At 43.7% G+C, this 25,699-nt stretch overlaps 1 protein-coding gene, 1 long non-coding RNA gene and 2 pseudogenes across 3 annotated transcripts in view; 2 read left to right on the top strand and 2 right to left on the bottom strand.

Annotated features, from left to right (window-relative positions):
- LOC128572697 (uncharacterized) overlaps positions 1 to 25,699 on the top strand; it is a 60,560-nt gene that overhangs the window by 5,529 nt on the left and 29,332 nt on the right. The window lies entirely within an intron of this gene.
- Positions 1,127 to 9,358, top strand: LOC128572691 (uncharacterized). Of its 2 annotated transcripts, XM_053572733.1 has the most exons (5): positions 1,127 to 1,330; positions 2,446 to 4,370; positions 5,074 to 5,176; positions 5,869 to 5,974; positions 6,786 to 9,358. In XM_053572733.1, exons 2-5 carry the CDS (start codon positions 4,280 to 4,282, stop codon positions 7,110 to 7,112), a joined length of 627 nt encoding a protein of 208 aa, XP_053428708.1. In that variant the 5' UTR covers positions 1,127 to 1,330; positions 2,446 to 4,279; the 3' UTR covers positions 7,113 to 9,358. The 2 variants fall into 2 exon arrangements, 1 of the variants encoding a protein (XP_053428708.1); XR_008376234.1 differs by lacking the exons at positions 1,127 to 1,330; positions 6,786 to 9,358 and having other exon boundaries at positions 1,357 to 5,176; positions 5,869 to 6,366.
- LOC128572689 (LIM and senescent cell antigen-like-containing domain protein 1) lies at positions 14,106 to 15,089 on the bottom strand (annotated as a pseudogene).
- Positions 15,338 to 16,463, bottom strand: LOC128572693 (major facilitator superfamily domain-containing protein 1-like; annotated as a pseudogene).

Genomic DNA, 25,699 nt, shown 5'->3' with positions numbered 1-25,699 from the left:
GTTCATTTTATATAAAATAGCCCTTCTGGCTCCGCGCCCATAACTCAGTGGTTAGGGCACTGGCCACATACACTGAGGCTGGCAGGTTTAAACCCAGCCCAGGCCTACTAAACAACAATGACAACTATAACAAAAAAATAGCCAGATGTTGTGGCTATAGTTCCAGCTATTTGGGAGGCTGAGGCAAGAGAATCACTTGAGCCGAAGAGTTTGAGGTTGCTGTGAGCTGTGAACTGTGACACCACGGCCTTGAGGGAGACATAGTGAGACTCGGTCTCAAAAGAAAAAACCAATGAAACAAACCCCCCCAGCCCTTCTATCCCCCTTGAAAGGTTTTTTTTTTCCCCTGCTCTAAGAGAAAGAAAAGGCCACATCCCTAAGATATGCTTAAAGAAAATTATCTTGGTGGCACCTGTAGTACAGTGTTTACGGAACTGGTCACATACACCAAGGGTGGCGGGTTTGATCCTGGCCTGGGCCAGCTAAACAACAATGACAACTGCAACAAAAAGTAGCCTCCCAGTGTCTGTAGTGCCAGCTACTCAGGAGGCTGAGGCAAGAGAATCACTTAAGCCCAAGAATTTGAGGTTGCTGTGAGCTGTGACATCATGGCACTCTACCAAGGGCGACTTAGTGAGACTCTGTCTTAAAAAAAGAAAGGAAAGAAAAGAAAATTATCTCAAGGGAAGATCCAGTGTTTTCCATTTTTTACTCTTCTCCAGAAATTACTCTTGGGCTCAGTGCCTGTAGCTCAGCAGCTAGGGCGCCAGCCACATACACCAGAGCTGGCAGGTTCAAACCAGCCCAGTCCTGCCAAACAATGATGACAGCTACAACTGTAAGGACCAAATTAACTTCGTTTTGTTAAAACTAACTTCATCTTGTCCCTCAGTCTTCATTTTGCAGCTGCATACCAAAGGCGTTAGGCAACCTGTTCCCTCCCCTGACCCCCGCTCTTGCCCCTTGATCCGTGCTCTTACGCAACGTCTGCTCCAAGCGTGATAACAGCACTCTCCAGGCAGCCAAGGACAACTGCTTGGTCCCCTAGCTCCACCCCCATCAGCTTCCTCAGTGGCTCATCTCACACCCCCTCCCTTTTTTCTTTTCTGTACCCTTAAAACCTCCCTCCTTTTCGAGATCGAGGCTTCCCTGCTCTCCTGCTGTGCCAGGACCAGGGGGCCTGAGCTCGATCTTGTAAATAAACAACTTCTTGCTTTTGCATCAGACTTGGTCTCCGGGTGATTTATGTGGGGGATCCCGTGACTCAGGCACAACATTTGGTGGCTCGTCCGGGAAAACCCCCCAAAATCACCAAGTACCTGCTCTGGAGGTGAGTGTGTGTGTGCTGGCATTTGTCTTGTCCTGTTCCGTGTTGGTTCCGTTTGTTGAATCTGTAGTCGGGACATGGAATCCCCGACAGAGTAGAAGAGGGGATGCCCTGTGAATGGGGGACTGGGACATGGATTCCCCAATCCCTGGTCAAGAAGACCACAGAGAGGCAATCCTTCTGGTTGAGAGACAAGGTGGGTCGCGACCGCTAGACAGGGTTACACCGTCGTCTCACTTTCAGTTTTGCCTGAAAACCCATAAGGGCAGGCTTCTGTCTTCTGGAGGAATCTTGTGTGTTATTTGTTTTGTCTGTGTTTTATTATATTTGGAGGGTGACATGGGACAGACACAGATGACCCCCCCCCAACTTTGACTCATTTCCAGGACTTCAAAGACAAAGCCCACAAGTACGGTTTTAATGTGTCCAGAGGTAAACTTGTAGTTTTTTGCAGGAATTAATGGCCAGCGTACCACATCAGATGGCCACTAGAGGGCACTTTTCATCTCCCCAGTATCTTTCAGGTCAATAGTATGTCTATCGATCTGGGTGACAGGCACCGGGACCAGATCCCATATATAACTGCTTGGCAGGACCTCGTAGAGGACCCGCCATCATGGTTAAAACCCTTCCTTCCTCTGTCAGGCAAGGAAGTAGCTAAATTCCTAGCCTTGAAGGAGAAAAAGGAGAAGTCCCCTGAACCCACTGCCCCTCCTCCGGTTGTCCAAGGAGGAACTGATCCAGAAGTGCTCTTCCCCCCTCCCTATCAACCCTCATCTCAGGAGGCACCTGTTCCTCAGAGTCCACTAGGCAGTGAGGCCACTCCAGCCCCAGGTCCAGAGGGTAGCCACCGGAGCCCACCTCACACCCGCCGTGGAGCCCTGCATGATCTGACCGCAGGCTCCACGGTGTTGCCTCTCCATGCGGCGGACCCCCCTGATGGAGCAGACTCCCTGAATCAGCCGCACCACTATTGGCCCTTCGCTACAAGTGATCTTTATAACTGGAAAATGCAGAACCCTAAGTTCTCCAAAAAACCTACTGCCTTGATTGACCTCTTAGACTCAATTCTTTTTACCCACCGGCCTACCTGGGACGATTGTCACCAGCTGTTACAGGTTCTTTTCACCACTGAGGAATGGAACCACATCTTGGCTGAGGCCATGAAGGCTGTCGAGGATGCAGACGGAAGCCCCACCACCAACCAGGCTCTCATTGATGCCACTTTTCCTCTTACCCCAATTGGGACTTTAATACTGGAACAGGTCAGGTAAGACTCCAAGTCTACTGCCAGACTCTAATGAGGGGTCTCCATAAAGCGGCTAGAAAGCCGACTAATTTGGCCAAGGTAGGTAATGTACACCAGGAAAAGACAGAACCCCCAGCAGCTTTCTTAGAAAGAATTATAGAGGCATTCTGCATGCACACACCCCTAGACCCTGAAGCTGAGGAGAATAGAGCAGCAGTTGTCATGTTCTTTGTTAATCAGTCAGTTCCAGACATTAAGCTTAAGCTGCACAGAATAGATAGACTGGGCGAGAAGTCTTTGCAGGATCTCCTAGAAGTTGCTGAAAGAGTCTACAACAACTGTGAGACCCCCGAAGAAAAGCAAACGAAGGCGGCTAAAAGACAGACCCAGGAATTCGCCAGGATCCTCCTGGCCTCCAGGGCCACGACCTCGGATGAAAGAAACAGGCGGCTGCACTGACTGGCGGCAGAAGGTAAGGAGGGCTCCCCAGGCGGGGAAGACTCCGCCTCCAGAGAGACCGGTGCGCCTATTGTAAGGAACATGGACACTGGGCCCGGGAGTGTCCCAAGAAACCACCTCCCAGACCTTCATGCCCCCCCTCAGTGCTAGTCTTAGAAGTGAGCGGCCTCAAAGGATAGGGGGGTCAGGGCTTGCCTCCCCTCCCCGAACCCTGGGTAACTCTCAGAGTGGAGGGGACCCCAATTAATTTCCTGGTAGATACCAGAGCCCAGCATTCAGTCCTGACACAAGACCATGGCCCTATGGATGCCAGGAAATCATGGGTCCAGGGGGCCATGGGTATCAAACAATATTCATGGACTACCCGAAGAACCATGGACTTAGGTGTGGGCCGGGTATCCCACGCATTCATGGTTATCCCAGACTGCCCCTTCCGTCTTCTTGGGCGAGACCTCCTAACTAAGGTAGGAGCTCATATCATCTTCAAAGATGAAGGACCCCTTGTCACAGATCAGTATGGGAGTCCCATACAAATACTCACCTTACAACTTGAAGATGAGTACAGACTGCACCAGTAGCAGCCTAAGAGCTATCAGCTGACAGGTGTCACTGTATGGCTGAAAACCTACCTGCTTGCCTGGGCTGAGACTGGAAGAGTGGGGCTAGCTGCCCACCAACCACCAGTCATCATAGAGCTCAAGCCAATGGCTGAACCCGTATGAGTACGGCAGTATCCCATGTCTCAAGAAGCCCAGCGGGGCATTACGCCTAACATCCGGAGGCTTTTTAAGAGCGGGATACTAGTTCCCTGTCAATCTTCATGGAACACTCCCGTTGCCTGTAAAAAAGCCACTGACTAATGACTATAGACCAGTCCAGGACCTAAGAGAGGTCACCAAGCGGGTACTAGACATTCACCCCACCGTCCCAAACCCTTATACACTACTAAGTGCTCTCACCCCTGATCGAGTATGATACACTGTTCTTGACTTAAAAGATGCCTTCTTCAGCCTCCCACTAGCCCCCCAGAGCCAGGCAATGTTCGCCTTTGAGTGGAACGATGAAGAGCAAGGGATCCATGGTCAACTTACCTGGACCTGGCTGCTGCAAGGGTTCAAGAACTCCCCCACCATCTTTGATGAAGCCCTACATGAGGACCTGAGTGAGTACCGGCAGCAGCACCCTCACCTGACTCTTTTACAGTATGTAGATGACATTCTGATCACAGCCGAGACAGAAGCAGAATGCCACCAAGGAACCCAGGACTTGCCAACTGCATTAGGAGCTCTGGGGTACTGGGCCTCTGCCAAGAAGGCTCAGATTTATCAACAAACTGTGAGTTATCTGGGGTACATCCTTAAAGATGGACAGCGGTGGCCGTCCTAGGCAAGAAAAGAAACAGTTCTGAAAATCCCCTCCCCAGTCACACAGTGAGGAGTGCAGGAGTTCCTTGGAGTTGGGTTCTGCCGTCTGTGGATTCCAGGGTTCACGGAGATAGCAAAGCCCCTCTATGAGACCACCCGGGACAGCCTGCCTTTCCAGTGGATTGCAGAACAATAAAGAGCCTTCCAGGCCCTGAAACGAGCCTTGCTCTTGGCCCCGGCCCTAGGAATCCCAGATATTACCAAGCCCTTTCATCTGTATGTAGATGAGCACAAAGGCATAGCAAAAGGGGTGCTTGCTCAATTGGTTGGTCCCTGGACCTGGCCGGTCGCCTACCTGTCAAAGAAACTAGATCCTGTAGCGGCAGGCTGGCCCCCATGCCTACGCATCATTGCAGCTACTGCATTGCTGGTTAAAGACGCAGATAAGTTGACTTTAGGGCAGGAGCTGTTGATCATAAACCCTCACGCCATTGAGGGAGTCCTCAAACAGCCACCAGATTGGTGGGTTAGCAATGCCCGACTCGCCCACTACCAAGGCCTTCTGCTGAACCCGCCACGAATCCCATTCCTGCCAAAGATCTCTCTCAATCCGGCAACCCTACTGCCAGATCCGGACCTAGATGCCCCTCTCCATGACTGTGTTGACATCCTAGCCCAGGTTCACAGCATACGCCAGGACCTTATGGACCAGCCCTTCCCTGATGTGGAGGCCGCCTGGTACACAGATGGGAGTAGCTTAATACAAGATGGATGCAGGTATGTGGGGGCAGCAGTGGTGTCTGAAACTGAGACTATATGGGCAGAGCCCCTCCCAGCTGGAACGTCAGCTCAAAAGGCTGAGCTCATAGCTCTAACACAAGCCATTACCCTGGGTAAAGGCCTAAGACTTAAAATCTATACCGATAGCCGATATGCCTTCGCCACTGCCCACATACATGGGGCAATTTACCAGGAGAGAGGACTCCTTATGGCGGAGGGAAAGACCATCAAAAATAAAAATGAAGGGCGGCACCTGTGGCTCAGTCGGTAAGGCGCCAGCCCCATATACCGAGGGTGGCGGGTTCAAACCCTGCCCCGGCCAAACTGCAACCAAAAAAATAGCCGGACGTTGTGGCGGCGGGCGCCTGTAGTCCCATCTACTCGGGAGGCTGAGGCAAGAGAATTGCCTAAGCCCAGGAGTTGGAGGTTGCTGTGAGCTGTGTGAGGCCACGGCACTCTACCGAGGGCCATAAAGTGAGACTCTGTCTCTACAAAAAAAAAAATAAATAAAAATGAAATACTCGACCTCCTAAAGGCCTTATGGCTTCCCCAGAAATTAGCCATCATTCATTGCCCTGGCCATCAACGGGGCGACTCCCCTGTAGCCAGAGGCAACCGGCGGGCCGACCAGGTCGCCAGGATTATAGCCACTTCTGCTATCCAAGAGCTTCCTATTACTACATTGCCAGACCCTGGATCCCCAACACTTCCACCATTCCTGGAGTATACCCCGGAAGACCTAAAATGGATAAAGCAGATCCCACAGGCCCACTCCCCCGAGAAGTACAATGGATGGTACGTCACCTGAGATGGCAAAGCACTTGTGCCAGCAAAACTGGGACAGGAAATCCTCCATAGGATCCATTCATCCACCCACCTAGGGTCATGCAAGATGAAAGACTTGCTGCGCCACGCCAAAATCAAGATACAAAACCAGAATACTAAAATTGATGAAGTTGTAGTTTCATGCAAAGTATGTATTGTAACTAACAGTGTATCTAGCTCCCACAATCCAGGGTCCAGAGAGCGTGGGACGGAGCCAGGTAGCTACTGGGAAGTGGTACTGAAGTTACCAGTAACTTCAGTTACTAAGCCAGGTAAATATGGATACGAATATCTCCTTGTTTTCGTAGATACATTCTCAGGGTGGGTAGAAGCATTTCCGACCAAAAATGAAACTGGGCAGGTAGTAGCAAAGAAAATACTGGAAGATATAATGCCTAGGTTTGGAATCCCTAATCAGATAATGGCCCAGCCTTTACTTCTCAGGTAGTGCAGAGTCTAGCGGAAGCCTTGGGGACTAATTGGAAATGCATTGTGCCTATCAACCCCAAAGTTCAGGGCAGGTAGAGCAGATGAACCACACCCTAAAACAGACCTTAACTAAATTAATTATGGAGACTGGCGGTGACCAGTGTCTCTCCTCCCCTTTGCCCTGCATAGGGTGCAAAACTCACCTTACCTTTTAGGAAAAACTCCCTATGAAATTCTCTTTTGAAGGCAACCCCCTATAGTCCCTAAGTTGCATTACAATGCCCTCACTTCAAAGGGCCCGGATTTTAAAGCTTGGAAAGATTATGCAGTAACTTTACATTTCTATCAAAAGGCACAACGAGCTGATTGGGAGAGACTTACTGCCCTCTACAGCTCAGGACCTGTTCCTGAACCACACGCTTTCTGGCCTGGAGACTGGGTGTACGTGAAACGTCACCAACAAGAAACGCTGGAGCCCCTGTGGAAGGGCCCATACATCATGGTCCTCGTTACTCCCACCACACTCAAGGATGACGGCATCACCTCCTGGATACATCACACGCACGTTCGCCTCACTGACCTGTTCGCCATCAAAGAAGACTCCACCCCCCATTGGAGACTCCAACGGGACCCTGATAACCCACTGAAGCTCAAACTGCAGAAACGCCAGGATCCCTGATGCCACCGTATGTGTACCACGTACTGACTTACTCTGCCTTGCTGATTATACCCCTCACCGCTAACCCTCATCCCCCCATTAAGATAACGTGGCTAGTCACTGATGCTAGCACAGGGACGGTGCTCAACCAGACCTCTGGAGTTCACCCTAAGGGTACTTGGTTCCTGGAGCTCTTAGTCGACCTACATAATCTGGTAGGTATTAGACCCTGCCCCTCAGGGTGGCAGACATATTGGTCCAGCAATACTCTAACCTGGTACTTTTATGTCTGCCCCGCTCACCTTCCTAATAAGTGTGGGGGAGCAAGTTCATATTTCTGTAACTCATGGAACTATGTTTCCACTGGGCAATTATGGTGGAACCCCCAAGACAAGGAGACTTGATCCAAGTAAAGAGGAAGGGTGTTTGGAGAGGGCACTCCTGTGCAGGAGGCCCCAAACCTGACACAGTTAGTATCACCTTTATAGAGAAAGGAAAGCGAATGTTGTATTGGGAACTCCTTAAATGGTGGGATGTGAGACTGTACGACATGCATGGCATAGACCTGGGTAATATTTTCCAACTCAAAATCTTACACATCCCTGTTAGTGATAAGCCTGCTGCAGTGGGCCTCAATATAGTGCTTCAGCCTCCCCCTGTAGTCACCCCTAAGTTCCGTGGCTTCCCTGACTCCCCAGACCGAGCATTTAGTACCCAAAGTCTAATTCTAAACCCTGCACCTGTGCCTACCATGGATCCCAATCCACTTTGGAAATTGGTCATTGCTACATACCAAGTCTTAAATACTTCCGAGTTTACTGAGTCCTATAGGTTATGTGTAGAAGCCAGACCCCCATACTATGAGGGAATTGCCCTAATAAGCAAACTAGGCTAGCGACTGCCGTTGGCAACAGTCTAAGCCCCGAGTCACCCTACAGTCCAAGGACAAGGAACCTGTATGGTTCAGACACCCCCCCAATACCAGCATCTATGTAATCAAACTCTCACCTGGGATGGGACTGGATATGTAATTCCCACCAACAATTCCTGGTGGGCTTGCTCAACAAGGCTCACCCCGTGTCTACATGGGGCAGTCCTTGATTTAACCTGGGGCTTTTGTGTCTTAGTGCAGCTCATCCCCAAGCTGGTCTGTCACTCAGAGGAGGACTTATATTGGGCATACGAGTCAGCTGCAGGCACACTTACAAGAACCAAGAGAGAACCAGTCACAGCAATAACTCTAGCCATGCTCATGGGACTGGGTATAGCAGGAACAGGTACAGGAATCTCCTCCTTAGTCCTACAAGACAAGAACTATGGAGCTCTGTGCACTGCAATAGACTTAGACATAGAAAGAATAGAAAACTCCATTTCCCACCTTCAAGAGTCCCTAACTTCCCTCTCTGAAGTAGTACTCCAAAATAGGTGAGGGCTAGATTTCAGCAAGGTGGATTATGCACAGCCCTAGGAGAAGAATGCTGTTTTTATACTGACCACTCAGGAGTAGTCAAACAGTCCATGGAGTTAGTGAGAGAAGGTCTCTGCAAAAGAAAACTTGAGCAGGAGCAGTCTTAGAGCTGGTGTGAATCTTTGTTCAGCAAGTCACCCTGGCTCACAACTTTAATTTCAACCATAGTGGGCCCACTTGTAATCCTATTACTGTTATTATTTTTTTTTTTTTTTTGTGGTTTTTGGCTGGGGCTGGGTTTGAACCTGCCACCTCCGGCATATGGGACCGGCGCCCTACTCCTTGAGCCACAGGTGCCGCCCCCTATTACTGCTATTAACTTTCGGCCCCTGCATAATTAATAAATTACTGGCTTTCATCTGAGCTAGAATTAATACTGTTCAATTAATGGTCTTACAAGCATAGTATACCCCCCTCAGTACTGAACACACTAGCAATAGCGTAGAACTAGGGCTCGTAAAACACAATGAAGACTCATGATTGGATCTTCTAGGCACAAGAAAAGGGGGGAACGTAAGGACCAAGTTAACTCCATTTTGTTAAAACTACATCTTGTCCCTCAGTCTTCATTTTGCAGCTGCATACCAAAGGTGTTAGGCAACCTGCTCCCTCCCCCGACCCCCATCCTTGCCCCATGATCCGTGCTCTTATGCAATGCCTGCTCCAAGTGCAATAACAGCACTCTCCAGACAGCCAGACCGATCCTCTAGCTCCTCCCCCATCAGCTCGCCTCAGCCACTGTCCTCACACCCCCTCCCTTTTTTTCCTTTCTTACCCTTAAAACCTCCCTCCTTTTCGAGATGGGGCTTCCCTGCTCTCCTGCTGTGTCAGGACCAGGGGGCCGAGCTCAATCTTTTTTTTTTTTTTCATTTTATTTTTTTTTTATTAAATCATAGCTGTGTACATCAATATGATCATGGGGCATCATACACTTGTTTCATAGAATATTTGCACATTTTCATCTCATTAGTTGACATAGGCCTCCTGGCATCATGCTAGTTACTTTGTCAAGACATTTACATTCCACATTTGCCAAGGCTCACATGTACCTTTGTAAGATGCACCACATGTGTGATCCTTTCAATCCCCCTCCCTTTACCCACCTCCCGCTTCCCTCCCCACGCTTTCCCCCTTCCCTCTGTTCTTAGGTTGAAACTTGGTTATAGCTTCATGTAAAGGTCCTAAGTTAGTTTCATAGTAGGGGTGAATACATTGGATATTTTTTCTTCCATGCTTGAGACACTTTACTGAGAAGAATATGTTCCAGCTCCATCCATGTAAACATGAAGGAGGTGAGGTCTCCATCTTTCTTTAAGGCTGCATAGTATTCCATGGTGTACATATACCACAATTTATTAATCCATTCGTGGATCGATGGGCACTTGGGTTTCTTCCATGACTTAGCAATTATGAATAGGGCTGCAATAAAGATTCTGGTACAAATATCTTTGTTATGATGTGGTTTTTGGTCTTCTGGGTATATGCCCAGCAGAGGAATTACAGGATTGAATGGCAGATCTATTTTTAGATCTCTAAGTGTTCTCCATATATCTTTCTAAAAGGAATGTATTAGTTTGCATTCCCACCAGCAGTGCAAAAGTGTTCCCTTTTCTCCACATCCACGCCAACATTTCTGGTCTTGAGATTTTGTGATATAGGCTAGTCTCACTGGAGTTAGATGATATCTCAGAGTAGTTTTGATTGAAAAGAAACTTCTCCGAAGAAGAAAGGCGAGTGGCCTTCAGACATATGAAAAAATGCTCATCATCTTTAATCGTCAGAGAAATGCAAATCAAAACTACTCTGAGGTATCATCTAGCTCAATCTTGTAAATAAACAACCTCTTGCTTTTGTATCGGACTTGGTCTCCGGGTGATTTATGTGGGGGATCCCATGACTCAGGCACAACAAAACAACAACAATTGTTGTTGTGGCGGGCACCTATAGTCCCAGCTACTTGGGACGCTGAGGCAAGAGAATCAGTTAAGCTCATGAGTAGAACTAGGGCTGTGACGCCATAGCACTCTACTGAGGGCCACATAGTGAGACTCTGTCTCAAAAAAAAGAAAAAAATGCTCTTGGATGTTCCAGAGCAATTTTCTTAACATTTTATTATTGATAAGCCTATTTTAAAAAATGATTCTTCGGAACACACAATACAAAAGACATAGGTTAAATAGGCCTCACAAATACAGTTTGGAATAGGTATATCTGTAATTTAAGTTTCTAGTCCATTATTTTTCCCAATGGCTGAAATCTAAATTAAAAAAAAAAAGGAGGTTTTCTTTATTTTATTCTTTTTTTTTTGAGACAGAATCTCACTATGTTGCCCTGGATAGAGTGCTGTGGCATCACAGCTCACAGCAACCTCAAACTCTTGGGTTTAAGTGATTCTCCTGCCTCAGCTTCCCAAGTAGCTAGGACTACAGGTGCCTATTTTTTTGTTGTTGTTAATATTATTATGCATTTATTAAGCACCAAGAGTATACTGTAACGGTTGCTATATAAAAACATAATATTGATATAGTATCCCTGCCATTGAGCTTACAATCTAAAATGAAATACAGAAAGAATGCTGCTATAAGCCTACCTCAACATTTTCTTAAAGATGGCTATTTTAGCAAATACAGGAGGCAAAGTGACTTATTATTTCAGGTACAGTGTTAATAAGGCTTTGAATATGATCCAAAGAACGTTTTACTTGCACCTGTTTCCCCCAATTATATTAGGCTTGCTAAGAGTGCTTAGAAATTTGATCAGAACAATGACTTACTTCAAACTGCCTTGTAGGACTTTAAAATTAAGAGATGCTTACAGCCTAAGTTTTCCAGCAACAATGGCAAGCCCCATGAAAAATACCATGAACCAGACAGAGTTTATCTTTTATGCCACTTAAAACTTTTCAACTTCTTTCTTCTTGTGAGGGCTCCAATGATACCTTATCAAGGAAGAAAGTACTAGATAAACTACCCCAAAGTACTAGAGGCTTTAGTAGAGAACTTCCAAGAAAGATGTTAAGAGAAGACTGAGAAAAGACAATGGGGAGACCTACAGTAACAGGAAGTGCCTGGCTATATATATATAAATGCAATCAGTCAAGTTCAGGCCTTCATGCATCGTCAAGTGATGAAGAACATATACAAATGCTTGCTCTTCTGCTCTGGTGGTATCTGGTGTAGGGTATATAAGAATTTAGCATCAAGACTGAATTGCAAACCTTGTCCTATTTTGCTTATATTTATAGCATAATATTTAATAAATACTTCCATGGTTTTCATTGCTGGTCGCAGATTAGCTGACAAAGGCACACTGAAAGGATTTTGATTCTCTGTCAAATGCAAAGATTAAATTATTGAGCACATATGGTCAAACTATATATTGATTATTTTCACTCATTTATGATAATTCTTTTGACTCTAAGAGAACATTAAGAAATTACTGGTTTTGGGCGGCGCCTGTGGCTCAGTGAGCAGGGCGCTGGCCCCATATACCGAGGGTGGCGGGTTCAAACCCAGCCCCGGCTGAACTGCAAACCAAAAAATAGCTGGGCGTTGTGGCGGGGGCCTGTAGTCCCAGCTACTCGGGAGGCTGAGGCAGGAGAATCGCCTAAGCCCAGGAGTTGGAGGTTGCTGTGAGCTGTGTGACGCCACGGCACTCTACCGAGGGCAATAAAGTGAAACTCTGTCTCTATAAAAAAAAAAAAAAAAAAAAAGAAATTACTGGTTTTAAGTTATCTAAACAAAACAATTTATTCCATAAAGTGCATGCATAAAATTTTTAAAAATGCACTATACAAACATTTTAATGGCAGAGTGGTAGCATCCTGAGATATTTTTAATGGCAAAACTATTTCAGCAATTTTTGGAAAAACCAATAATTTTCCCCCAAAAGTCTATCTTGGCAACTTCCTTTTTAAATAGCAGCAGCAACATTTAAAAAATGTTCGTAAAGCTTGTTTTACACAACAAATTTATCCAGAAAGAATGGTCCAGAAACTTCAGGATAAAACTTTATGAAAATAAAATAATAATTTTAACCTAAAATTGACACCTAAACACCCCCTTCCAATTTAAAGATGAAATTTAATACCTCCTACACCTAGTAAATAAAGTGTAATTAAGTATAAGATTTTAAATGAAAAACCTGAAACACTGTCAACAGTATTCTTCAATAGATCTCAGGAAAAAAAAGAAAATTTTTTTTTTCTTTTGCAGGTTCTGGCTGGGGCTGGGTTTGAACCCATCACCTCCGGCATATGGGGCTGGTGCCCAACTCCTTTGAGCCACAGGCACCGCCCAGAGAAACAATTTTTTTTTTTTTTTTGTAGAGACAGAGTCTCACTGTACCGCCTCTAACTTCTTGGGTTGCGATTCTCTTGCCTCAGCCTCCCGAGCAGCTGGGACTACAGGCGCCCACCACAACACCGGCTATTTTTTTGTTTCAGTTTGGCCAGGGCTGGGTATGAACCCCCACCCTCGGCATATGGGGCCGGCGCCCTACTCACTGAGCCACAGGCGAATTTTTTAAAATTTAATTACAACTGTGGTAAATGAGGTAGGTTTACCAATCTCAGTCAATGCACTTATTTTTGGTTGGTATTGTATGAAATGGCTAGAATTCCTGATTAAAGTATGTATTTTCTAAGGCAAAACAAGTTTGATTGCACAAAGCATAGATATTAGCATGGTTATAAAGGTAATATGACCAACGTACACATCCACTTTTTTGAAGTGATACTTTCCAAGTTACATACAATTTAATTTTATGTCCTATTCTAAGACTACATGTTTGACAGTAAGCTTAGAAAATTGCTGAAACACATTAAAAAATACTTCATTTTTCTGTTATTGTAAAGTATACCTATTTTCAAATACCTGGTGTAAAATTTTTTGCACAAAATTTTAAAAGACATACTATCAGCTAGCTATAACTACTGTGTTAAATAATCACATAAAAGAAGAATTTGCAAGGAGATCAAAATATAAAACTAAGCATAATAATTATTGCATTAAAAAAAGTGGTTCTGAATACTTGTCTTAGTCATAAAATGTGTATTCATTCATTTTGTAACTACCAAGTTGATAAACTAGATAATACTAAGATTGTGTAAGATTTGTTTTACTTGGTTATTTTTCTTTTATATATTCTTCCTCCAACAGCAATTAGAAGTTCTTTTCTTTTGAATACAAAGTAAATTAATGTTTATGCTGTTTTTATACCTGAGTCATTTAAAAGCTGAATTCTTTGATTTTAAAAGGTTACATATAATTTGGGGGGCTTTAATTAAGATTTAACATTTGGCCATGTATTTTCTTGGTATACGGTCTGCATGTCAACAAACTGATAAGGGTTAATTAATTAAGGCAAATCTTGATTTCATCTGTGTTTAAAATACACAAATTATTTTTTCCTTTTTAACGAAAAAAAGGAGATGAAAGAATCTATATGTCCTCTTAGCTGTCAACTGCTTTGAGATATAGCTTTTATAAAGGTGGATCAAATCAAACTTCTTGTCTTTATGAAGAAGAAGAAAAAAATCAAGGAAGTTATTTTCTTCCTAAGGTCTCAGCTAGTTTCTTAAGTCTTTTCTTCAGCGCCAATGGAAATTTCTCATAGCACTTCTTACAAACTGGGTTCATGTCAAACTCCACAAATTTATTCTTGAGTGTTAACTTAATGTTGCAGGTAGAACAGGCGAAGCAGTTCACACACCAGGCCTTGTTAAGAGCAGAGACTACATCACCTTCTATTACACGGTCGATTTTAGTAGATTTCACAATATGCCAGGCCTTTCCTCTCATAATGGCAATGTCCAAGAAATGGTTTTTCACACTTGGCACAAACAAAATGCTCCACATGCCACTGCTTGCCCATGGCATTGGCCACATGCCCCTCAATGGGCCGACGTCAAGCACCACAGATGGGGACCCCCATTTTATCATGGCATGGCAGGCAGTACAGCTCCCCTTTCAGCTCCCAGGCATCCGCCGTCCGCTCCTTCCCAGAGTTGGCACAGTTGAAACGGTCCGGATGGTAAGGGTCGTTCTTGAATATCAGAGGTTGCTCATCAATGATAGCAAGGCACTTCTGGCAAATGTACATCCCAAGGCCTCTGGCTTTCTCACAATTATGACAAGGGCGACACAGGTGTCTGCCAGCATTCTTGACAAACCCAATATCAGCCAGAACTTCCTGGCTGAGGTCACAGCAGAAGCACTCAGGATGCCAACTGTTATTCATTGCTTTGATAACTTGGCCAATGATGAGTTCACCACACTGATGACAACAAGGAGCAAAGAGCAGCTGAAAGTCATATTCACAGTATTTTCCTCCTTCAAACTCATAGAGGAGTGCATCTGGGAACGGCTGGAAGCACTGCGCGCACAGGAAGCGCTGCTCCTGGTACAGCTCTCCTTTCCTGTTGTCCATCTTCTCTGCGGGTGCAAAGTCTCCTTTGCAGAGTTCACAAGTGGCGCTGGCCAGGGCATTGGCCATGTTGCTGTTGGTCATTCCACCACCACGCCCAGCATCTCTCCGCAGTCCGACGTCACCGTTCCTCACCACCTGGGTTCTCTGCGCCGCTCCCACCTATTTTTTTCTTGTCGTTGTTGCAGTTGTCCTTGTTGTTTAATTGCAACCCCAGGCCAGGTTCGAATCCACTACCCTTGGTGTAGATGGCTGGAGCTGTACCCACGGTGCTAGGAGCACTAAGCCAAAAAAAAAAAAAATGGAGGTTGACACGTGCAGCCCATTCTCATGACACGGTCATTTAAATTTCTCATTCAGTATGGGAAAGTTTTATTTTTTTCCCTTTGTCTCAAAGAATAATTAGGTTCCCCATGGGCACAATATCCCAAATAGAATAGGACCACGGATAAAAAAATGACCAGAACAGGCAATGAAGAAAACCTCTAAAAACAATTATATTTGAGTATCCATTATCATTCTAGCAATGACGGACATGATGGCCAACCCAAGATTCTGAATGGACTATATAAAGCTATATGCAGTTCCCAGTTAATGTTCAGGAACTACAAATGCCACCATTTGTCACAATGGCAAACAAGGAATAGGACAGTCCCAGGAAACACATAGCAATCCAAGAGTTCCAAAGGCCAGCATCATGTCGGACACAAGAGTGGTCGCTACTGCACACAACCCAGATAATGTTCTGGAGACCTGGGAGCTGATATGACATATGGAATGCTGTTACTTTCACTTGCTGCCTGGGAAGAAAACCCACATTTGTCTATAAAGAAAACTTTCCCCAGGCCAATAAAAGGGAGCACAGCAACATAATAGCAGATCTAGATGGTAAATGTGAGCCACGGGGGTAAGAAGAAGACCTTCACATCAGTTAATTTAATAACGTCAACTTTTTCCTTGTTCTTTATAAAGGATTACCCCTGCTTTCTGATCCCAGTAAGCCAGGGCGAAGGCACAGATCAGTGAAAGAATCCACGTTGTATCCCTGATCATAAGTATGACCCCCGGGTTGTGGGACCAGCAGAACCCAATGAACCTTCAGTCTTAGAATTCAGCCATCCCATGAGGTTAGTGTTTACTGTATTTTCAATTCTAGCCATGCTAAATTGGAGTCAAATACCAGGTTTAACTCTTGGCCTAAAAAGCAACTCATAGTGTATGTATTCTGTCCAACTGCCCACCAATCCCAAACACAAACCTCCCAAATTTCATCAGCCAAAAAGCATTAAATATTGCACCCAGAGCAAAAACAATCTGTCCAGTGCAAACAAAGCAGCTAAAAATAATTGTAACCCATTGTATTTCAAATAGTCTATAAAAAAGCCACCAAAGAAACATAAAACGACATTGGGCCAAGAATACCAAGAATACAGCAGCATGAATTTTGTAGTATTCATCTGCATATCCAGTTTAACCTCAGTCTGAAGAGCAGCAGGATTACTATTGCAAAAATACCTGCTGAAGCCAAGGAAACACATCAGTAATAGCACCAAAAGCTGGTGTGCCAGGTGACTGGGGTCGCAGAGGGCTGGCATTGCCTACATCCATGTGGGGTATCTCTGCTGTCCTGGTCAGGAACGCCTACCAGGACTACTCACACTTCTTCTTCCTCCTCCTTTCCTTCCCCCTCCATCATGCCCGTCCAGACAGTGGGATGGATTTAGATGAGCATTTTATATTTCATGCGTTAGGTCTGTTGGGAGTCTCATGTGTTTAGGAGTGTGAGTTAGCCATCAGGTTGGAGGAGGACATTCTTCTGGGTACTGATCTAGTGTCAAACCACACAGGAAGGAGCAACTGTTCCTAAGACAGTTGAGACTGAGAGGTGAAAGTGGGAGCAACTCCAGGATTGTGCAGGAAGCGATGCTGCCAGAGCCCCCAAACAGGTTGTATTTTTTAGGAATTATGAAATAACTATATAAATTATGAATTAATATCATTAAGTAATATCTTTCCACATAAATTTCATTTAAGTCTCTTTTAATTAACTTCTTGGTTAAATGGAAACTCTTGCCTGAGATTATTTTACAAAGTCAGGTACTTTTTTTTTTTTTTAGAGTCTCACTTTGTCACCTTTGGTAGAGTGCTGTGGCGTCACAGCTCACAGCAACCTCCAGCTCTTGGGCTCAGGCAATGCTCTTGCCTCAGCCTCCCAAGTAGCTGGCACTACAGGTGCCCATCACAACGACCCAGTTATTTTTTGTTGAGGTTTGGCTGGGGCCGGGCTCGAACCTGCCACCCTCGGTATATGGGGCCAGCACTCTACTCACTGAGCCACAGGCACCATCCAAAGTCAGGTACTTTTTAAAGAGGAGGCATGAGGATCAGAGCCAAGAGACCTGAGTTCAGGTAAATGATTGTATCCTGTTAGTTCATGGTGATATAAACAGCAATTCTGGCCACATATAGGTACTGTTCACTGAAATGAAGTAGGTGATGTTATTTTCCGGGTCATCCTGGCTTGGTTGATTGGATTACATCATTCCTAATCAACTAAATAGAAGCTTCTAACTAACCCTACCTTCAAAAAGGAGTAGAACACCACATCAGATCTCATAATCCTCGTAGTTTTCATACATGTTCATATGTGTTCTCCAGTAGTCCTTGGTTTGGGGGTCACAACTAGATTACAAACACCCTTTGGCCTCTATATTTTCTGCTTCCTCCATATGAGCCCCTGTCTGCCTCAGAGATCAAGGAAAACAAAAGAGCCTCTACAAACCACTTCAAAAGCTCTTTGGAGATAATAGCCAGGAGTTAGAAATATTTTTGATAATGACCATCTGGGGAAAAAAGGGTTTTCAGATATATATTCTCAGCTCCTCAGACTGCACTGTCATTCCTGCTATAGGTAAAATGATCATTATAGTTCTGAGTGAGGGGGAGGTCACAGAATCTCAAACCTATGTCTTCTGCTATGACTTTTGCCCTCCCACACAGTACTGGCTGTCAAGACTGTCATACTGAGCCTAGCATCCAGACAGTGGGATGGATTTAGGCGAGCATTTTATATTTCATGTGTTGGGAGGTCTGTTGGGAGTCTCATGTGTATCAGGAGTGTGAGTTAGTGATCAGGTTGGAGGAGGACATTCTTCTGGGTATTGATCTAGTGCCAAACAAACCACACAGGAAGGAGAGCAACTGTTCCTACGCCATGAAGTGGGATAAAGAGAGCTGGGGGGCCTGGACCTTACACACCAGTCCCTGATGGCACCTAATCTAATTTAGTGTAATCCTTACTGATAGTGATTGTTGATGTTTATTCTATGTGATAATGAAATCTGAGTGTTAAGGTGCTTGATTACCTTCATTCTGAACTCCGTCTGCTGTGCTGCCTACTTTGCAGAAATGATAGAATTTTTGGGACTACAAGATGTGCACTTAGAGCACATGAATGTGTATGATGGAGAGCAGTAGAGGCCGGGTGCTGGCTCCTAGCACTCTGGGAGGCCAAGGCTGGTGGATTGCTTGAGGTAAGGAGTTTGAAAGCAGCATGAGCAAGAAAGAGACCACATGTCTACTAAAACCAGAAAAACTAGCTTGGCGTAGTGACGCAGGGCTATGGTCCTAGCTACTGCAGAGGCTGAAGCAAGAGGATTGCTCAAACTAAAGAGTTTGAGGTTGCTGTGAGTTATGACCCCCTCGCACTCTACTGAGGTTTACAAAGTAAGACTCTGTCTCAAATAAAAAACCAAAACAAAACAAACAAACCCCGCCTAGAATTTGTGGTAAAACATATTCAAATTGTCAAATTAGTATTATTTTTATATTCTTTTTATTTTTACATTTTTTTTTTTTTGTAGAGACAGAGTCTCACTGTACTGCCCTCCGGTAGAGTGCCGTGGCGTCACACGGCTCACAGCAACCTCTAACTCCTGGGCTTACGCAATTCTCTTGCCTCAGCCTCCCGAGCAGCTGGGACTACAGGCGCCCGCCACAATGCCCGGCTATTTTTTTGGTTGCAGTTTGGCCGGGGCTGGGTTTGAACCCGCCACCCTCGGCATATGGGGCCGGCGCCCTACTCACTGAGCCACAGGCGCTGCCCTATTTTTACATTTTTAATGTACAATTTTCTGTTGTTTGAGAAACAAAAAGCATGATATGAGCTATGATACCATGGCACTGTACCCAGGGTGACAGAATGAGACTTTGTGTCCAAAAAGAAAAATAATTAAAATTAAAGATACATGATGATGGCAGATGGGACATAAGTGTAGCCCACCTCTCCCAAATCATCAGGTGAGAGGAAGAAGGGTCTGGACCTTTTCCCCGCGTGGATTATTAGTGTGGACAGACAGCTGCAGATGTGCAGTGAATTGGCGGATTGCTATATATGAGGTGTAAATTTAAAATCATGGACTCAGTTGTAGAGTTTTTTCCTGCTTGGCCATGCTGGCCGGCGGGCCCCTCCCTTACGGAGGATAGCAGCTTGCAATTCCTGGCAAAACTCAATTGACGAAAATTTATTCCTCAGCCGAGTGTGGCACCCAGAAGGGGAGCCACTCAGAACCACGAGGAGGTGAGCAACCCGATGGAAAATTGAAGAGAAGGGATCCCGCCCGGGAAACAGACATTTTGAATTATCCGAAATGGCGGACACCTTCCCCCAGAACAACAGGAGTGATTAAATAGACCGGACCATTCCTGGTGGGGAATGGCAGTTCAGGCTATGCAGCAAACTGGCGGGTAGCTGGACTCAAAAGTGAAACTCTGAGCCACAAAAACTGAGGATAAGGTCTCCGTGCCCTGCAGCTGTGTGAGCTGGCAGCAGCTGTGGGTGCTGACAGCAACTAAAGCCAGCAGCAGCCAGCACCCTCCCCCACAGCCGATTGCAATCGCCAGTTTGCAGGAGAATGTGGGAGCAGAGTGGAAAGATTTGTGAAGTGTGGACTCCTGCACTGAGTTGGGAGGTCGGATAGGAGTGCTGTCTGGAACAGAGCAGCTGAGGTTGCACAACAATTCGGTAATAAACTTTTACAGAAACCCCAAAATGGTGATCAGCCAGGTAGGGTGGTTACCAGGGTAACAGTAGAAACTGTGAATCAGGTATAAGCCTGGGAACCACTCACAGCGCCACCTGGTGTCCAGAAAGTATATTGCATTATAAATATATTCCTACGAAAGTGGATCCCTACATCATACATATAGATGTATATTTCTACATATATACAAGAATAATATTGTTGTGGTTGGTGCCTTTTTTTCTCTTTTTTGCTTTTTCTTTTTTTTTCCTCACCATTTTCTTGGAGGAGCTATTGTTGATTTTTATTATTTTTTTACATATATATCTTTTTATTTTCACTTTTTCTATTTTTAAAATTTTCTCTCTTCTTTTTTTTTTTATTGTTGGGGATTCATTGAGGGTACAATAAGCCAGGTTACACTCATTGCAATTGTTAGGTAAAGTCCCTCTTGCAATCATGTATTGCCCCCAGAAGGGGCGAAACACACCAAGGCCCCAGCCCTCTCCCTCCGTCCCTCTTTCTGCTTTTCCTCCCAGCCCCGTAACCTTAATTGTCATTAATTGTCCTCATATCAAAATTGAGTACATAGGATTCATGCTTCTCCATTCTTGTGATGCTTTACTAAGAATAATGTCTGCCACTTCCATCCAGGTTAATATGAAGGATGTAAAGTCTCCATTTTTTTTAAATATCTGAATAGTATTCCATGGTATGCATATACCACAGCTTGTTAATCCATTCCTGGGTTGCTGGGCATTTAGGCTGGTTCCACATTTTGGCGATTGTAAATTGAGCTGCAATAAACAGTCTAGTACAAGTGTCCTTATGATAAAAGGGTATTTTTCCTTCTGGGTAGATGCCCAGTAATGGGATTGCAGGATCAAATGGGAGGTCTAGCTTGAGTGCTTTGAGGTTTCTCCATACTTCCTTCCAGAAATGTTGTACTAGTTTGCAGTCCCACCAGCAGTGTAAAAGTGTTCCCTTCTCTCCACATCCACGCCAGCATCTGCAGTTTTGAGATTTTGTGATGTGGGCCATTCTCACTGGGGTTAGATGATATCTCAGGGTTGTTTTGATTTGCATTTCTCTAATATATAGAGATGATGAACATCTTTTCATGTGTTTGTTAGCCATTCATCTGTCATATTTAGAGAAGGTTCTATTCATATCTCTTGCCCATTGATATATGGGATTGTTGGCTTTTTTCATGTGGATTAATCTGAGTTCTCTATAGATCCTAGTTATCAAGCTTTTGTCTGATTGAAAATATGCAAATATCCTTTCCCATTGTGTAGGTTGTCTCTTTGGTTTGGTTGTTGTCTCCTTAGCTGTACAGAAGCTTTTCAGTTTAATGAAGTCCCATTTGTTTATTTTTGTTGTTGCAATTGCCATGGCAGTCTTCTTCATGAAGTCTTTCCCCAGACCAATATCTTCCAGTGCTTTTCCTATGCTTTCTTTGAGGATTTTTATTGTTTCATGCCTTAAATTTAAGTCCTTTATCCATCTTGAATCAATTTTTGTGAGTGGGGAAAGGTGTGGGTCCAGTTTCAGTCTTTTACATGTAGGCATCCAGTTCTCCCAACACCATTTATTGAATAGGGAGTCTTTCCCCCAAGGTATGTTCTTGTTTGGTTTATCGAAGATTAGGTGGTTGTAAGATGTTAGTTTCATTTCTTGGTTTTCAATTTGATTCCAAGTGTCTATGTCTCTGTTTTTGTGCTAGTACCATGCTGTCTAGACCACTATGGCTTTGTAGTACAGACTAAAATCTGGTATACTAATGCCCCCTGATTTATTTTTATTACTAAGAACTGCCTTAGCTATACAGGTTTTTTTCCAGTTCCATACAAAACGCAGAATCATTTTCTCCAAATCTTGAAAGTATGATGTTGGTATTTTGATAGGAGTGGCATTGAATAGGTAGATTGCTTTGGGAAGTATAGACATTTCAACAATGTTGATTATTCCCATCCACGAGCACGGTATGTCCTTCCATTTGTTAATATCCTCTGCTATTTCCTTTCTGAGGATTTCATAATTTTCTTTATAGAGGTCCTTCACCTCCTTCGTTAGGTGTATTCCTAGGTGTTTCATTTTCTTTGAAACTATGGTGAAGGGAGTTGTGTCCTTAATTAGCTCCTCATCTTGACTGTTATTGGTGTATACAAAGGCTACTGACTTGTGGACATTGATTTTATATCCTGAAACATTACTGTATTTTTCGATGACTTCCAGGAGTCTTGTGGTTGAGTCTTTGGGGTTCTCTAAGTATAAGATCATGTCGTCAGCAAAGAGGGAGAGTTTGACCTCCTCTGCTCCCATTTGGATTCCCTTTATTTCCTTGTTTTCCCTAATTGTATTAGCTAGAACTTCCAGCACTATGTTGACTAGTAAAGGTGACAGAGGACAACCTTGTCTGGTTCCAGTTCTAAGAGGAAAAGCTTTCAGTTTTACTCCATTCAGTAAAATATTAGCTGTGGGTTTGTCATAGATAGCTTCAATCAGGTTTAGAAATGTGCCACCTATGCCTATACTCTTCAGTGTTCTTATTAGAAAAGGATGCTGGATTTTATCAAATGCTTTTTCTGCATCTATTGAGAGGATCATGTGATCTTTATTTTTGCCTCTGTTAATATGATGGATAACATTTATGGACTTGCGTATGTTAAACCAGCCTTGCATCCCTGGGATGAAACATACTTGATCATAATGTATGACTTTTTTGATGATAAGCTAAAATCTACTGGCTGAGATTTTGTTGAGAATTTTTGCATCTATATTCATGAGTGAGATTGGTCTGAAATTCTCCTTTTTGGTTGGGTCTTTTACTGGTTTTGGTATCAGGGTGATATTTGCTTCATAGAATGTGTTAGGGAGGATTCCTTCTTTCTCAATTTTTTGGAATAATTTCTGCAGTACAGGAATAAGCTCTACCTTGAAGGCTTCTAGACTTCTGGTGTGAAGCCATCTGGACCAGGGCATTTTTTGGTTGGAAGCTTTTTTATTGTTTCTTTGATCTCAGTGCTTGAAATTGGTCTGTTCAGGAGCTCAATTTCTTCCTGGCTAAGTCTAGGGAGAGGGTGTGATTTCAAATATGGATCCATTTCCTTCATATTGTCAAATTTCTGGGCATAGAGTTTCTGGTAGTATTCAGAGATGATCTCTTGTATCTCTGTGGGATCAGTTGTTATTTCCCCTTTATCGTTTCTGATTGAGGTTACTAGAGATTTTACTTTTCTATTTCTAGTTAGTCTGCCCAATGGTTTATCTATTTTATTTATTTTTTCAAAAAAACAACTCCTTGTTTCATTAATTTTCTGAATGATTCTTTTGTTTTCAATTTCATTGATCTCTGATTTGATTTTGGATATTTCTTTTCTTCTACTGAGTTTAGGCTTAGATTGTTCTTCTTTTTCCAATTGCATAAGATGGCTTGTGAGATTGTTGATGTGCTCTCTTTCTGTTTTTCGATTGTAGGCATCTAAAGCGATGAATTTTCCTCTCAAAACTGCTTTTGCAGTATCTCACAGGTTTTGGTAGCTTGTGTCTTCATTGTTGTTATGCTCAAGGAAGTTAATGATTTCCTGTTTTATTTCTTCCTGCACCCATATGTTAGTCAACAGAAGATTGTTTAATTTCCATGCCTTTGAGTGGGGTCGAGCGTTTTTGTTAGAGTTGAGTTCCACCTTTATTGCATTATGGTCTCAGAAGACACAAGGTAAAATTTCAATTCTTTTGATTCTGTTGATATTTGTTTTGTGTCCCAGAATATGATCAATTTTGGAGAATGTTCCATGGGGTGATGAGAAGAATGTATATTCTTTATCTTTGGGATGGAGTGTTCTATATGCGTCTATCAAGCACAGTTGTTCTAAGGTCTCATTGAAATCTCTCATATCTTTGTTTAATTTCTGTTTAGAGGATGTGTCCAGCTCTGTAAGAGGAGAGTTAAAGTCCCCTGTTATTATGGTATTATCAGGTATCTTATTGCTCAGACTGAGTAAGGTCTGTTTCAAGAATCTGGGAGCATGTAAATTGGGAGCATACATATTTAGAATTGAAACATCTTCTTGTTGTATTTTTCCCTTGACCAATATAAAGTGTCCATCTTTGTCTTTTTTGACTTTAGTTGCTTTAAATCGACATGAATCTGAAAATAAGATTGCAACTCCTCTTTTCTTCTGAATGCCATTTGCCTGAAAAATTGTCTTTCAACCCTTGACTCAGAGCTTTAATTTGTCTTTTGAAGCCAGGTGTGTTTCTTGCAGACAGAAAATGGATGGCTTGTGTTTTTTAATCTAATCTATGTCTCTTCAGTGGAGAATTCAAGCCATTAACATTTATTGAGATAATTGATAAGTGTGGTAGTATTCTATTCATCTTATTTTGTGAGAGTCCATTGCTGAGTTTTATCTTTTGCATCAGTGTGGAGGTTTGGTTTTGTCCTTTAATTTCTGAGTTCTTACTTTGCTGCTGATCCATTGTGATGGTCAGTGTGTAGAACAAGTTGAAGTATTTCCTGTAGAGCTGATCTTGTTGTGGCGAATTTCCTCAATGTTTGTATATCCGTAAATGGTTTGATTTCTCCGTCAATTTTAAAGCTTAGCTTAGCAGGGTACAGAATTCTGGGCTGGAAATTGTTCTGTTTAAGTAGATTAAAGGTAGATGACCATTGTCTTCTTGCTTGGAAAGTTTCATTAGAGAAGTCTGCGGTCACTCTGATGGATTTGCCCCTGTAGGTCAACTGGCGCTTACTCTTGGCAACTTGCAGAATCTTTTCTTTTGTCTTGACTTTGGACAGGTTCATCACAATGTGTCTTGGAGGAGCTCGGTTAGAGTTGAGGCGACCTGGGGTCCCATAGCCCTCTGAAAGCAGTGTGTCAGAATCTTTAGTGATATTTGGGAAATTTTCATTTATAGTATTCTCTAGTATGGCTGCCATTCCTCTGGGGCATTCTTCTTCCCCTTCTGGGATTCCTATAACTCGTATGTTGGAATGCTTCATAAATTCCCACAATTCTGACAGTGAACGTTCTGCTTTCTCTCTCTTCTTTTCTGCCTCTTTAACTATCTGAGTTATCTCAAGAGCTTTGTCTTCTACCTCAGAAATCCTTTCTTCTGCATGGTCTAACCTGTTGCTGATACTTTCCATTGCATCTTTAAGTTCCCTAATTGACTGTTTCAGTTCCTTCAGCTCTGCTATATCCTTTCTATATTCTTCATGTAGTTCATCTCTTATTTGATTCTGTTTTTGGATTTCCTTTTGGTTATTTTCCACTTTATTAGCCGTTTCCTTCATTGTTTCCATAATTTCTTTCATTGTTTTCATTATGTGTATTCTAAATTCCCTTTTTGTCATTCCTAACATTTCTTTATAGGTGGAATCCTCTGCAGTAACTGAGTCATCGTCTCTTGGCAGTGTTGTTCTGGACAGGTCCTTCATGTTGCCTGCGGTTTTCTGCTGATTCTTCCTCATGAGTGATTTCTTTTATCTGTTTCCTTGCCCTAATTTTCCTTTCACTTCCTCTTGCTCTTTAAGTTCTCATTCCTGTGGACTAAGGCTTAGATGAGTCCTTTTGGTACAGGATCAGAAGGGTGAGAAGGTTGAAGAGCAAGAAAGGGATGAAAGGAAGGAGGACCGAGTGAAAAGAAAAAAAAATAGAGAAAGGAGGGGGGTGCGTAAAAGGAAT

The sequence above is a fragment of the Nycticebus coucang genome, chromosome 20, assembly GCF_027406575.1.
Source record: "Nycticebus coucang isolate mNycCou1 chromosome 20, mNycCou1.pri, whole genome shotgun sequence".
In the NCBI taxonomy this organism is placed as follows: Eukaryota; Metazoa; Chordata; class Mammalia; order Primates; family Lorisidae; genus Nycticebus; species Nycticebus coucang.
The sequence above is the reverse complement of the archived record's forward strand: the minus strand, read 5'-3'. Positions and strand labels throughout refer to the sequence as shown.

What these genes read in the sequence shown, in the direction of transcription:
- LOC128572691 (XM_053572733.1), top strand. Translation starts at nt 4,280, where the DNA reads ATGCCACCAAGGAACCCAGGACTTGCCAACTGCATTAGGAGCTCTGGG. An exon ending in TTAATACAAGATGGATGCAG is followed by an intron (nt 5,177 to 5,868) that starts GTATGTGGGGGC and finishes CTACATTGCCAG; the next exon opens with ACCCTGGATCCCCAACACTT. An exon ending in CCCGAGAAGTACAATGGATG is followed by an intron (nt 5,975 to 6,785) that starts GTACGTCACCTG and finishes TTCTATCAAAAG; the next exon opens with GCACAACGAGCTGATTGGGA.